At 38.8% G+C, this 14,884-nt stretch overlaps 1 protein-coding gene across 7 annotated transcripts in view; it reads right to left on the minus strand.

Annotated features, from left to right (window-relative positions):
• The window catches only part of ST7 (suppression of tumorigenicity 7), a 147,300-nt gene that overhangs the window by 39,403 nt on the left and 93,013 nt on the right, over positions 1–14,884 (minus strand). For all 7 annotated transcript variants that reach the window (XR_011336848.1, XR_011336846.1, XR_011336847.1 and 4 more), the window contains exons 4-8: positions 13,536–13,590; positions 12,996–13,111; positions 11,784–11,859; positions 9,270–9,424; positions 5,801–5,898 (exon numbers count right to left, since the gene is read on the minus strand). Coding sequence is in view for 4 of the 7 variants with exons in the window: in XM_069850874.1 (XP_069706975.1) it covers positions 5,801–5,898; positions 9,270–9,424; positions 11,784–11,859; positions 12,996–13,111; positions 13,536–13,590 (500 nt within the window). In the remaining 3 variants the exon portion in view is untranslated. The remainder of the gene's footprint in view (positions 1–5,800; positions 5,899–9,269; positions 9,425–11,783; positions 11,860–12,995; positions 13,112–13,535; positions 13,591–14,884) is intronic.

Genomic DNA, 14,884 nt, shown 5'->3' on the forward strand with positions numbered 1-14,884 from the left:
TACTTTTTGCTGAAACTTTGCCACATTATTAGAAGTAGCTATTTAAATGAAATTGAAGTGAGGAAATTGCCTTGTAGCTCAGAAATGAGCTAGGAGATTCCAGAGATGGAAGAGCATAATTAAAGAACAATTCAAAGCTCCCAAACATAGTGTGATGCAAGAGGGCAGACAAAAAGAAGTCCAAGTTATCAGGGCTCTTACCAAGATTATGCGACTATATTGTAAGATTACGTTCCATCTTAATAAAATCACAATGCTGGAAATCCATCATTTGTATGAGAAACATTATTATCAGATTTAGGTAAAAGTCACCAAATGTCTAGTTTTTGAGGGTTTTGCACAGATCATATTCATGACAAAAAGCGGGGGGCCTGAGTCATGTGCAGCTAAAGGGAAGGGTTAAACACCCCCAGGGGAATCACAGGAGTCTCAATTTTGTTTAAGGGCCCATTCAAATGAGGGATGTTCCAACTCACCACTCCCACCTACCTATAACATGTGATTGTGTGACAAAACAAACCCCATTTGAATATACAGACATATGGAAATGTTACAATTGTCATTTATCACTTGCTATTATTGCAGCACTTGTGTCAGAACAATTAACTGAAGATACTGCTCTGTGGTGAAGATTGTCAAATGTCACCATTCACAAGAGTAGCACTCTAAAATTTATGAGATAACTCTTGGTCTCATTTAACTAAGATATGCTTTTCCTTCAAATTTTAATAAATGGTAACTGCTACAGATGTTAATAAAGCTAGAATCCCACAGAGCAGCTTGCTTAACCTGATGTGTGTAACACAAGCCAAAGAATCTGACTCACTAATCCTTGCCACAAGCACAGAAGTATTTGGGAGAGACACAGTAGCTGCTGATGCAAGCAGCTGCAGAAGTTGTGTTGTTAAGTTGCTAAGGATCATAACATCTTTATTAGCAATTAGTACTCTTTGTTTCACACAGCTTGATAATTCAAAACAGTGCAAAACACTGTCCTGGCTATGCATTCCCATTACTTAAGAGCAAATCAGTAATGTACATAAGACTAGAGAATTCAAGAGAACAGTGAACTGAAAACATTATTCAAAGCCCAGGAAAAGAGGTTGCCAAGAAAGTATGGTAGATTTGCAGAACCATCATACCAGCAAAAATCACTATACACAACTCGACATAAAACCCCAACCTACCCACACCATTAAAATTGATTCAGTATGGTCGAATACCCTTTTGAAGCCTTCAAGTGACATAACCTCTTAAATAATTTCAAATGCTCAGAGCAGGCCAAGTGTTTAAAAAACTTCTCATGCAGCCCATAGATGAGCATGCAGCACTCTAACAATACAAGGTGTTACACTGGTAATTCCTTAGTGTCTCCCATGGCATAAAATATGCATTTAGAGACTGCAGGTGGCATCGAGGTGAACACAAACACAACCAGCTGAAATATCCTCAGCAAGGTTCTTATTGCTAAGTACATAGAAGTAGATTTCTAGGTCTTTTAATGTGATCTGCAGAATAAATTCTCAGCAGGTATGACTGATCACAGAAATAAAACGTACTTTTCTGACCCTTAAAAAGTGTTTGGGGTTCTCTTCTTCTCAAGAGCTGAGGAAAGACCTGAAGAGTCTCTTCCCTCCTTAGATGTCATTTGTTTCTAAATAAAGCTGAAAAGCATGGGGCAAGCTGCAATTTCTCTGTGTCTCAGAAACATATACTTGTTAAGACTACAAAGCAGTCTTCAGGGAAGCTCACAGTGGTCATGGGGTTGAGAGAACTCTAGAACAAGTTTCTTTCATCTTCCTTCTGAAAGAGGAAGCATTTAAGAGCTTCTGTCCACCAGCATGCCTTCTACCTGCCACCATTCTCTTCCCTAAACACACATCACCTTTCAATGACAGCTTGTTCTGCAGTCCAAATGTTCTCCAGAACAATTCCCAGAAGCTCAAATCAGTTTGACAATTCACTTTCATGCGTAGTACATTTTCACTTGGATGCTCCAGTGACAGAACTACTGTGTCGGTCCACTCCTGAATTCAATAGTGCAATCAGTCACCGATTCAGTCACTCACAAAATAAACAGAGAAGTGCCTTTGCATACCTTCCACATCCTCTCTGCTTCTAATCAATGAGAAGCTGGAAATATGAACGCAGCACACTTCTGTTTTCTTCCATTGTTGAGGTAATGGAATCAGAGAACAGACAGACTCTTCCTCCTACAACCTCCTACAAGGGGCTATCCTTGCCTATCAGCGTGTAGCTACTCAGCTTGCAACATTGTCTACAATAAAAATTCAGTATGAAGGTATACTGAAGATTTCCCACAACCACCATTAGGGACTTTCACCTCTGCATATACTGAATTTTTCAACATCGTTTAGGACACACTAGTTTAAATTCTCATAACATAATCAGCACAACAAATAAAACAACCAGTGCTGTAGACTTATTCCTCAGGGCCAGTAAAAAAGATCTAGTTCCCTCACAGACCATATCATGCTCTGTGTAAACAGGAATAAAAACTGGAATAACTCTGTTGACTGGAGCTATTCCAACAGCACGCTAATCAAAATGAGATCATAACTCAATATATATAAATAGACACAGCTGCTGGTTTCTATAGCAAATTATAGTAAATAATTATCATCAGAAACACAAGCAAAAACACCACCTATGTGTGATTCAATTACACGTTTCCAAGAAAATTACAGGTTCCTAACTCTCATTCAATTCAGTTAAATAAATGACATCCAAGCAGCAAAGTCAGTAACAAAATACTATATCAAAATCAATCACAGAAGCAGCAGAAATTTCTACCCATTTTTTAAATTAAATCCCCATTCTTAAAGTTTTTTTGAACAGTTTTTAAAAAACCTCTTTAAAATACTTTCAACATCATATTACACAATAGGATTTTCCTATCAGTAGTGTATATAACCTTAAAAATCAAAATCTGAAATTTAAGTCACTAACAACTAATTTTCTTTCCATTGAAGTGTTTTAAGCAAGATCTCAGTCTTTTCTCACAGAAAATTCAAGTAAGATAAATTAATTCATCAGTAATGTCCTCAAGATGGCCTTATATATATGCAATGAATTAAACACTCTCAAATATTTTATTTTTTGAAAGTGGCAAAGACTCACTACATCCCAATCATATTTCCCAGATGGTGTCATGAACCTCTTAACACTTCATTTCCATCATGTTCCATGTCTTGAGAAATCTGTTTTCAATCCTTCAAGCACAAACAGGGCCTCCACCCTCTGTCCCCTGATGCTACATTCAGTGCTCCCCAGCCAACATATTCTTCATATTCTTTTTAAGGTGAATAAATTCATCTCCTCCCTCATCAATCACAAAGAAACTTTCAATGACACATTCATGTTCTTCAAACTTCTTTATAAGTATATAATTTATGTCTTCTATGAAGAAACGGAGGATATGCATTCATCAGAAATACGTAGCTCCAAGTCAGTCTAATAAAAGCATCTGCAAAGCTGACTTGACCCTTTTCTTAGTCCCAGTGTACTGGAGTTCTGACACAGAGATACTGCTGCTTTCATATTTCACCTAGGAACCTGCTAATTTTCAGCTCTGCTTGCACACAACGAAGAGCTCTAGAGGTGTCTAAATCCAATTCAGAGCATTTGGCTTAGTGTCTGTACATGGAAAGAATACAGACTGCATTGATTCTGAGCTGAAGCTCTAGAAGCTGAAATTCTACCTTTATACCTCCTTTGTCTTACATCCATCCAGTCCTTTCATTTTAGTGAACTGTTCCTATTGAGAAGAGTTTTTTCCATCTTTCAAGAGTCTAACAAACAATGACTTTGGGTCTCCCCATCATTGTTACCTTTTGAGATCCACATTGTACTGAACTTCAACAACACACAATATTTTCTCTAGTGACAGAATAAGCCATTCATTATAATCAAAGAATTCCAGGTCTCACATTGCATAAGAAAACTAGAACTAGCTGGACCACCCAAGTCCCTCAATCTATAGCTCTGCATACACAATTAAACACATGTATCGACAGCAGCAGCAGAAGTCTTGACAGAGTATCTGTTCCACAGAGCCAAATCACAAAACACATACACCATCCCATAGTAAGCCCCAGAAGTTGTCATAATTATGATGTGCGACCTTTAAATGTGAAATTCAATTCTTTTTTTCCTGTATGTTGATGCCAGAGCTTAAAATTCCAATGTTTGTCCCCTAGCATTTCAGTATTTGTCCCAGAGTGCCTGTGTAACAAAACTCATTAAGAATCAGTGGAGCTGATGTTTTTGAAACCAATGCTTTTGAAATCAACATTTTTCCAGCTGACCACATGGCGGCAAAATGACGTCCTTCTCCTTTATCCCTCTTTCTCACACTCTTAGCTGTATAATGGCTGGGGTTTTGACAAGTTCTTTTTCAACACCTTTCTCTGTGAGCCTAGTGATTCCAGGGAGTGAGAATTGTGCACCTGTAAAACCCCAGCTAGAGACAGGAAATAATGTTACTTGCTGCTTACCATCCAGTCTGTTATTTAGGACAAGGATCTGCTCTGCTGTAATGAACTCTCCTCAATGTTTTCATAAACTATTCATGACTGCCCCAGCTCCAAAAGATGCTGGGTGCTGGATTCCAAGCTGGCAGACGTACTTACCCCACTGCCATTGATGCAGGTGTGAGATCCAGAGAAAGCCACTTGTCGTTTTATATTAAAATTCCCACTGACTTGCAGCGAAAATTTCCCTTTTCACTAGTCAGGTTTCAGGACCATTCAACTGAGCTGCCTAAAACACACTTTACAGTTTTACACTTCATTCTGGTCTGGCATTCCATTCTGTGTATTTAAAAATTAGGTCCTTCAGCTTAACTTGTAGAACTCTTTATCTTGCTGGATTCCTCTCTACCTCACTTTTGTGGGAGCTGGAAAATGAAGTGTAAGAAAGGAGAACACAGGAAACTGGTAAGCAGTTTTACCATTATCTGCCCAGAGCTCAAGGGCTCCATCCCTCCTGCTGTCATGGAGTTGCCTTGGGTGAGGCAAGTCATCTCCTCAAAGAATTGTGTTTCTAATCCACAGCCAGGGAATCTCACTTGAAGAAATGCTGGGCACTCACAGCTGTGTCTAAACTTGAGCATTTTACATACTTGAAACACATATAGTGCCTTATGTGGAGAGCTGCCCCTCCTGTCAGCCCAAAATAGTTGTTTGGTGTTGCAAATTTGTAGCTTTGTAGTTTACAGATGTATGAGGACCACTGGTAGCTTTCTGGCCTACAAAACAGGGATATACACTCACCCCCATCTCAGAGAGAAATCAGTTCATTATAGATTAATCACTTGGGTTTGACTTGTCAGTAAAAGGTTTTGCATGAATAAATAACAATGCAGACAGGCCAGAACAGTGTGATATAAACAATGCACAGAGGCAAACCACAACTTTGCAAACAAGAAACAGAATCCTTAAAATTAGTTTATTAAGCTAGCGGCAGCTTCAGAAAATATGTTAGCAACTTCATGATCAAATAATTGAAGACTGCACTCCAATGCACATGTACCAGGATGGGAATTTCAGTCTGTATGGCTGGGCAAGTGTCCATCTGGTATTTTATGACTTCATAGTGTTGTTTTCACAACCTTATAAATAAATGTTCTCTTAATTTAATCTTTATGTACATTACACATAGAAAACGACTATCAGCAGTGCTACATGCAGCAGGAATGGATGCTCGCTTGTAAGCAAATGTGTGTCCCTTCTATGCTACTATTATCAAAGTATCACATGTGAAACAAATACAAACTCACATCTCTCATCATTTTCACAGCTTCTCTGGTCCTTCCCAGCTTTCTTGCACACATTGCCAGCCTCCTCTTAATATAAACTAACACATTGGTGTCCCTTCCTGTATTAAGAGAAAAAAAAACCAAACCAGCATTAGGACAAAAAAGATAAAACAAAGGTTAATATAACATGCCAACATGAAAGGAAACAGACTTTTCTTGCCTTTTTTTTTTTTTCTGTAATTCACTGTCATCAATGCTTTCACAATGATTTTAATTAAAAACTACCAAATTCTGCTGTTTAAGATGTGGCCTGGTATCACCAAAATCAGTGGAATCACACTAAATATACAGTGGTACAAATAAGGACCCATGACCTGTCCTTACATTTATGACATATAAGCATATGCAAAGGTTCAGAGAACACAACAGGGTGAAGACCATCAAGCAAGGCAAGGAGAACCCCTATGAAGTTAATACTGGCAAAAAACTCTGTAGTCATACACAGAGCATTAAATTACTTACCAATTGACATAAATGGTTAAGACAAAGGCATCCATGAAAATGCATGTTATATCCTGGCTTTTCTGCAAGTTATAATGCACCTGCTTATTAATAGGAGAAGTAGCAAAACAAATCCTCATCCTCTAACAGTCTTTTTCTTAATGATTAGAAGAAAATAATTATTCCCTGATCTTCCATTTAAGGAGCCTTTACTTCTTAACCAATTATCATGGTCAAATTCCACACATCACTAATTATGGATGGCAAATTAACACGTTTCAGATATGACAGTCCTATGTGCTGGAAGACACTATAACTGCAAAGATGACAGAAACCAAACAGCTGCAATAATTATTCTCTTGGAGGATTCTTAGTCATTTCATTTCTCATTCTTTTCCCTCTAATTCCAATGTGAACTCCTAACACACTTCTGGACCAACAGGAAATGAGCAGACAGCTAATCATCAATGAAATTACAATATCATGAAAAGACAAGACACCTGCTGCAAATTATCTTTGTGCATAGTATACAGTCTGTCAAGATTTTAGTGTTCCCAACATTTTCAAGTCTTTCATAATAAGAACAAGATGGGCACTGAAAGTATTCCAAGTGTACAAATTGTTTTACTGCTGTGATTGCAATTTTCAGATAGATTAAGTAGCAGGTTGAAAGGTCTGACTTTAGAAGAAAAAATAAATATGGGAGGGAAGGAATTTCTTTAGCTATATTTTATATTATGTAATTTCTTATCTCTGTATTGATTGCTATATATTTAATAAACAATATATTAGCTACGTCTGTTTCAACATGTTGATGTAGCATAACTAAGAGGAATAAATTTCAGGCCAAGTTCCTTGTCAGTCTTTTCAGACAGAATGGTCAAAAGGCATCCCTGGGGGTACTTAAAAGAGGAGTAGATGAAGTGCTTAGGGATATGATTTAGTAGTGGACAATACAGCTTGGCTTGATGATCTCAAAGGTCTTTTCTAATCTAGTGATTCTACGATTCTATGATAAATCAAGATATCCTTTCAGGCCAGAATTTTCTGAGGTGACTAACAATTTGGAGTGACTAACATGAACCACCTTAAAAAGAAGTCTACCTAGACTTTCTATAAAAGAGCATTTTTGAAAATGAGTTAAGTTGGGTCTTCAAAGTTATCATTTACTCTTAAAATTCATGGTCAAACATAAAATACTGTATGGAGGAGATGGACCACACAAATAAACAGAAATATAGAGCAATATGCTGTTGTTCAAGAAATTACGTAGTGTTTTTCAGCTGTAAAAGATGAAATGCCCGCTTTTCATCACAAAGATACTTCAAGGACCAGAAATGGAATGACAGACATTTCGGAACCATTGAACTGTAACACATCTGTCCCTTCTCTCTGAAGAGAACTGAGCTCTCCATTTTTGTTAACCATGCAGAAGCCCAGCATATAATCAAGAGAATCCTACTTGAAGCTCCTTTGTCCAAGACATCATCTGAGGCTTCAACTTCTCTAACTTCTGTAGGTGTGCACTGAAGTTATCAAGGGCAGACTAGGTGGTACAGAGAAGGGTGATGCTCTAGGCCCTCCTGAAGCCACAGTCAGAGCTGGCAGTCACTTTTCAGCCCTCTGGCTCTGTGGCAATATACTTAGTTTTACGATTCAACTGGTTACTTTCTCTGCTGCAACACTGAAGGTTCGGGGTGTCAAATTCGATGATGAGAGTAGCAATCAAGAACACACAGGTTACACAAATACCATACTTACATTTGCCTGCACAAACTTAACAGATTATTTTGGACATAAGCATTGTGACAGTGTTTAATTCCTCCTGTTGTGTATTTTTCATAGAATTGCTGTTATATGCCGCACTTAGGATGGAATGAGTGCACAAATTAAGGTTTCACAGACAACTTTAAGTCTGCTAGAGCCTGAAAACTGCTTCAAGGGTTCAGCTGCTCTATATTTTTTTCACCAAAAATAATCAAATCATCCTAAATATAATTTTATAATGAACAAAAAGTTCAAAATACTATTTCCAAGCTTTATAAAACCTCAGGTTTTCAGGTACAGACTTGTCTACACTTTTGAAACTAAGAATCACAGACAATTTCACTATGTACAATTTTTATCAGCAACCTTCAGACTACATGACATAGCCAGAGGCTGTGAATTCAGGTCCTGAGAAATCTGAAGATGCCTAAAGTATATTAGTGCTGGTACGTACATAATTAATTGATAACATTTTTGCCTGATGTAGCCATTGTAGACTACAAATAACCTAGGCTGTTTGCTTGCTTTATCTTTTTGTTCATTTACTGGCAGTGAACTCACATGTATTTTCTTAGGTTTAAGAAGCATCTAGTAAATATCACAGCATTTAAATCTGCTTATTCAAAGCTAAAAATAAATACATATTGAAAATCTAGACTTTCAATTAGAGCAGTGTATTATTCCAGTTGTTAATTTTTACATTTCTGTGATCTTTCTTAATTTGTGCAACTAACTTTTCAAATGTCACACTGCTTAATAGGCCTCATTAACTTTTACACAGAGCAATGTAATGTACATATTTACCCTCATAGCTGATGGGAAAAAAGCCTGCAAAGCACCACTCACTCCTATTTCCATCACTCTATACTGCCTTTTCACAACATGAGCCCATCTTCTCAAAATGGCTAAAGGCCAGTGTTCAGCATTTTCTGAATATCAGATCTTTTTTGGCTCTGCTACTTTTTCTTTTCTGTTAAGTGCATGCCACCATATTTCCTGCCATGACAAAGAAAGGTGCATCTGTAAGCTGAGCACTTCTAGCTCAGCAACAGAACGAAGCAAAATCACTAAAACAGAATAGTCTGGCTCTAGGGCCATATTCCAGTCAGTGTTAAATATTGAGTACATAGATCTGAGTGGGGAAAATAAAAGCCTAAAACTCAAAGAATTCCCTGGCACTTTTCTCCCTTTGGAACTGACTATTGCCTCCAAAGAAACTTACTGTGTTGGGCTTCATACTGGGCACCATGGTGCTGTAACTGCTGACTGCGCCTGTAACAGCCCTCTCCAGCTTTCAGAGCTTGCTTGAACAGCTTCTCTGCTTCTACAATTGTTGTTGCTTCCTCTTCAGCCAAGAGAATATAGGCAGTAGCACACCTGCAAAAATATCAGAGGAAAAACCATGAGGAAGTTGCATGAAGTAAAACCTATACAAAGGCATGCAGACTGAAAAGGATGCACCAAATAGAGAGGCAGTGGAGTTTTGTCCATAAATCTTTCTGATTAACTATTCTGATGAATAAATACTCTGGCAACCAGGCTATGACTCTCATTTGTAAGTACAGTATCACTCAGGAACTTCAGTAAAACTACTGACAACTGCCCAGAAAGTAGAGCACTGGCTCACTAAGCAATCAATCATAGCCTACACCACTAAAACTCCTTTGGAAACTGAGACTAGTTTTATGCACTATTGTTTTAACAAAAAATGTCTCCATTATTGTAATGGTATGAAAAGAATCACTAGACCTGTAACATCTGCCATATGCAAAAAAGAGATTATAGATGTAATTGTAGAGATGAAAAAACAGCACACAACCCCCTTAAAACCCACCTCAAAACAGGAAAGCAGCTTTATGAATACACAGAAAGGTAAAATGCATGGTGGGAATCACCTCATTCAGCTTTCAGCTGTCTAATTTAGACCTCTTAACTATCCATGTCCCTCTGCCCCCATCTTTACAAAGCCATTCATTTACCATGTTCAAACATCTCTCTAGGAATAGGGTGAGTTGCTGATAGAGGTGCCTCTCCCATTGACTACAGAGGGAGCCCAGGCAACTACTTTAAACTCAATGGCCACATTTTTAGCAGCTGAAGTTAGGTGAGATATAGCCTGTTGACTTTCTGGTACAAAGAATGTGGCTGATAAGATTATTCTTTACACAGAAACAGAATTAGGAAATTCAGCTGCATCTAGTTGCATTTCACAGAGTCAACTGAGGGACAGGAAACAAAAGGTTCAGGTGAAAACAAGACTGCAGGCACCAGTACTTGCTGCAGGCCACCCAGCTGGAAAGCAGGTGGACAGAAAAGGACTTGCTGATCTTGGTGGACACCAAGTTCAATATAAACCAGCGATGTGCCCTTGCAGCAAAGAAGCTGAATGGTGTCCTGAGCTGCATTAGGAGGAGTGCTGCCAGCAGGCTGAGGGATTTGACCCTTCCCCTCTGCTCAGCACTGGAGAGGCCACACCTGGAGTGCTGCATCCAGCTCTGGGCTCCCTAGCACTACAGAGACATGGATGTACTGGAGAGAGTCCAGCAAAGGGCCATGAAGATAACTGAAGCATCTCATATAAGAAGAAAGGCTGAGAGAGCTGGGACTGTCCAGACTGGAGAAGAAAAGGCTCGGGGGAATCTCATCAATGTTTGTAAATACTTGAAGTGAAAAGAGGATGGAACCAGGCTCTTTTAAGTTGTGTCCAGTGACAGGACCAGAGGCAATGAATGCAAACTAAAACACAGGAGGCTCTGTCTGAACATCAGGAAACACTTTTTTCACTGTGAGGGTCACCAAGCATTGGCACAGGTTGTCCAGGGAGGTTGTGGAGTCTCGCTCTTTGGGGATATTCAAAAGCCACGTGGACATGGTCCTAAGCAACACGCAGTAAGTGGCCCTGCTTGAGCAGGAGGATTGAACAGCATAGCCTTATAGCTCACTTCTGCAAAAGCCTCTCAGCTGTTTAACATGCTCTCTCAGTTAAACCGCTGTCCAAGAACAAACAATTCTCTTTTTCCTTCTGATGAAACACATGAAGGACAATTGTAAGGCACCAATTTACAGAATTCTAGAATGCATTAATCTCTGTCAGCAACCTAAAGGACTCTCTCTGCTTTATGCACTTTGGCAACATGATAAACAGGTTCTCTTCCTGTTACCCATGTATACCTGCAAACGTGCCAATAAAGAGATATTTTGGTTAATGATGTCACATTATACAGCTTGTAGTGCCAGTAAAGCATTGCAGTACTGAGTTTACCATGGGATCTCAGAGTACTACACTTCTCATTGAGAAAATAAATAATGGACTCAAAAGGCCGAAAGTCCCAGAAAATTACATCACCTCACACTATAAAATGAATATTTCAGAAGGCATTTATGAGTCCCTTCTTTCTTGCCTCTGTTCAGGATGCCTGAGAAATCCAAGAGGGAACTCTTCATATCATAAATGCATATTTCATATGCTCATCAGGAGGTAACTTAATTAACACACTGCAATTCTGATCGAAAGTCAGCTGATGTCAGCGGGAAGACTCCCATTGTCATCACTGCCCTAAGGATCTGGGTAGCTAGCACAGCATGCAGCTGTGCTTTTTTCCCTCCCAGTGTAAGCCTTCCCGTGACAGGCCTGTAATCATGGTTAAAAATTACTATAGCAACCCCCCTGCCTTAAGCTATCATCAAATGGATTTTTAAATGACAGGAAATAAGTGTTAATGTTGTTGTCACTCACTCATTCAATTCCAAAGCTTCGTGTGCCGCAGAAATTCGAGCTTGGGGGTTTCTCTCTCTCCAGGCTTTTTGCATTACTATTCAATAAAAAAACCAAAACAGAACAGGGGCATATCAGTCATTACAGTGTTAACAAGGAGAATCTACTGCATTATAGCAACAAGTGTACTGCTCTCAGTCTGACTTACTCTGGAGCATTTTGAAGAGCTCAGGCATCACTCAAAAGATGAATAATCAACACGAGCTTTTGCCCCAAATACTCAGCTTGTTTCATTTAGTTAAACTTCTTTCCATGGGAAAATCTGGCTGAGAGATCATGCCACCTGCACTGTTAACTACAGAGGTGACAAGCAGCTTTTTCCTCTTGGGGAAGTAAGATTCCACAGGGCACAAATGAATACAATGATACTTGAGATTCTTATTCTAGTTTTACACTGTGCTGTTGCTTTAGGTGAATGCTAAATGGCAACAACATCCCGACTAATCAGACCAGCTCATAATTAGCCCACTGAGCTAAGAAAATGGGATTCATGTTTATCATGTGTCAAAAAGCACAGTATGTTCTGCTTTGTAACTATACCCTCAGAAGGCAGCGCCCAACTGTCAGTATCTATCCTATCCCAAAATACAAAGAAGATTTGGCTCTTCAGAGACAATCTCTGATGATCAAAATCGTTGTACATTTTTAGCAAAACCAAAGTCTTCACAGTAATGGTTTAATACAACTAAAGCTGCTTACAACAAATTCTGTTGGAAACATGTTGTTCCTATTTTTTTACAGAGCTTCTAACTACATGAAACCCAGGACACAAGTTTTATATAAGCTTTTCTGTCAAGCATAGACTAAATAGGACTTGGATAATGTAACTCAACATACTACGCTGCAGCTGGAGGCAAATTAAGTACATGCTTGCAGCCACTGGAAGAAACAGGAGGAAAAAACAAGTTTTCACACTTGCAAACGGTACCTTGAATGATGTTAGCAAGAAAGCAGAACAAAATAGTGATACAAATTAGACTGTTTATACTTATATAGATACTTGTTCAGATCTAGAATACTACAAATCCAACAGCAATAACTTAGTAGCTATGACCAAACTTCTGCCTCTCCTTATCTACCTGAGAGGACTGGTGTCTTATTGCATTTTCCCAGCATCAGTTTAAAACAATTGTTAACTTGTTTGCAAAAATGGTCATTCATAAGGTCTCTTACTTGCATCTGCAGGCCGTAAATGATCCGTGTCACATGTAAAGAATGTCTGATGATCCTGTGCTGAAAGATTCATATCGTAGTAAGTCAAAGGTTCTCTCCCTGTTACCCACGTGTACCTGCAAACGTGCCAACAAAGAGACATTTTGGTTAGTGATGTCACCTTCAGCAAAATGAATCTAGAAAAGAATCCTAGACTTTAGAGACGGGCATAGCCTACCAAGTTCACCCAGCCAATCTCCTAACGAACCGACAGTGCATTTCACCATGCTGTGTAGTTGAACTGAGCGAATGAGGACATTGGAAAGTACACATACCACTTTTTTATAAGATCACCAAAAATTTCAGAAATAACAGCTGCATGAGCACGAATGTAAATGCCTTTTAATTCTGAAACATCGCACAAATGACAGAAAAAACACAGCACGAACATGGGTCCACAGTTGTTTTTGGTTTTCCATCTCTGAGTTAGATTAATGGAAGAGTATAATTAAGATCCTTAACCCAGTACTGTGCCTGAAGCTGTAACATCGTAGCACTTACCGATTATATTCAGCTCCTCTGAACAGATTTAAAGGATTTCGCCAGACTTTGCATTCTGTCATAAACAGAAACACACAATAATGAATCTCTCCCAAATTACAATGGTACTTAAGGCTTATCAGAAACATCAGTTACCTTCTTTTAGTTAGCTTATTTTAAATTAGCTTATTTTTTATAGGTGCGAATGGAAAAAAAGAATCAAGAGCACAGAGTTGCAGGTAACCAAACTGTTATTCTCTTTTGAAATAATAACTTAATTATAAATTAGTGTCAATAAATATTACCATTCCAGACAAATAACCACTAACAGTGCTCCAAATGCCAGATGAAAAGATAATACGGATTAGTGCCAGGACTCACATTTACTGAAATGCAGAATTTAAGAGGGATCATGCTGGGTTATTGCACTGAAAAGCAGCAATTAAGTCAGTCCCCATGGACTTGTGATTTCTACAGAAAACTTCACTGTCTAGTTAATACTGTAAACCACTGAGAACCTCAGCTACAGTTGCCAAATCTAATTCCTCCATAGCTTGTGAAGTAAAAAAATCCATGGCAACATCTGCTGACCTTACTTAAGTTACAAGCATCCCAGGGTTGACAAAAGATGCTGAGGTTGATTGGCAGAGAAAAGTTCATTGCACTGCAAAGGTTTAGGAACACTAAAAACATTTCATACTGTTATGTTGGGGCAGGGGGGTGGGGAATGCAAGGTAAGAAGAGATAAAAAAATCCACAATGTAACTTAGAATAGAACTTGGGGAAAAAAGTGGCAACACTAATTTTTATAGCTTTGAAAAGGTGAGGTTGGCTTTTCTTTCTTTCTTTAACACAGATTTGTTCTCTTCATTTCAACAAAAACAATTCACTCCACTGAAGGCGAGACCATAATCAAACTCAGCATTTGTGACAAGGACTCACGGAGAGGCAGTATGCCATTCCACCACACATCTGCTACTGGGAGATCCCTCACATCGCGGTCTGCAAAAACTCATCAGCAACACTGGCTCTGCAGCACTCCACCAGCTGCTTTCCATCACCAAAAGTTAACCAGCATGTTTTCCCTATGAAATTCTGTGACATCATTTCTAAGACAACACAGCAACAGTTTTCTCTAGAGGGGTACTGACTCAGCAGGGTACCAGCAAGCATACACCTGTTCCCTTTATGTCTATTTCATTAAAAAGAAAGAAACACAGAACAGCAAAGCAGGCTCTTGTCTTTCCCCAGGGACCTAGCTACTACTTCTGAGTTTGAGACCAAAGTGACACAGAGAGAAAGCATTTTTACATAAATTATTTGCAACAACATAATGACACCCATAGCTACACAAAACCTAGGCAGGCAGC

Source organism: Phaenicophaeus curvirostris, chromosome 1 (assembly GCF_032191515.1).
Source record: "Phaenicophaeus curvirostris isolate KB17595 chromosome 1, BPBGC_Pcur_1.0, whole genome shotgun sequence".
Lineage (NCBI taxonomy): Eukaryota > Metazoa > Chordata > Aves > Cuculiformes > Cuculidae > Phaenicophaeus > Phaenicophaeus curvirostris.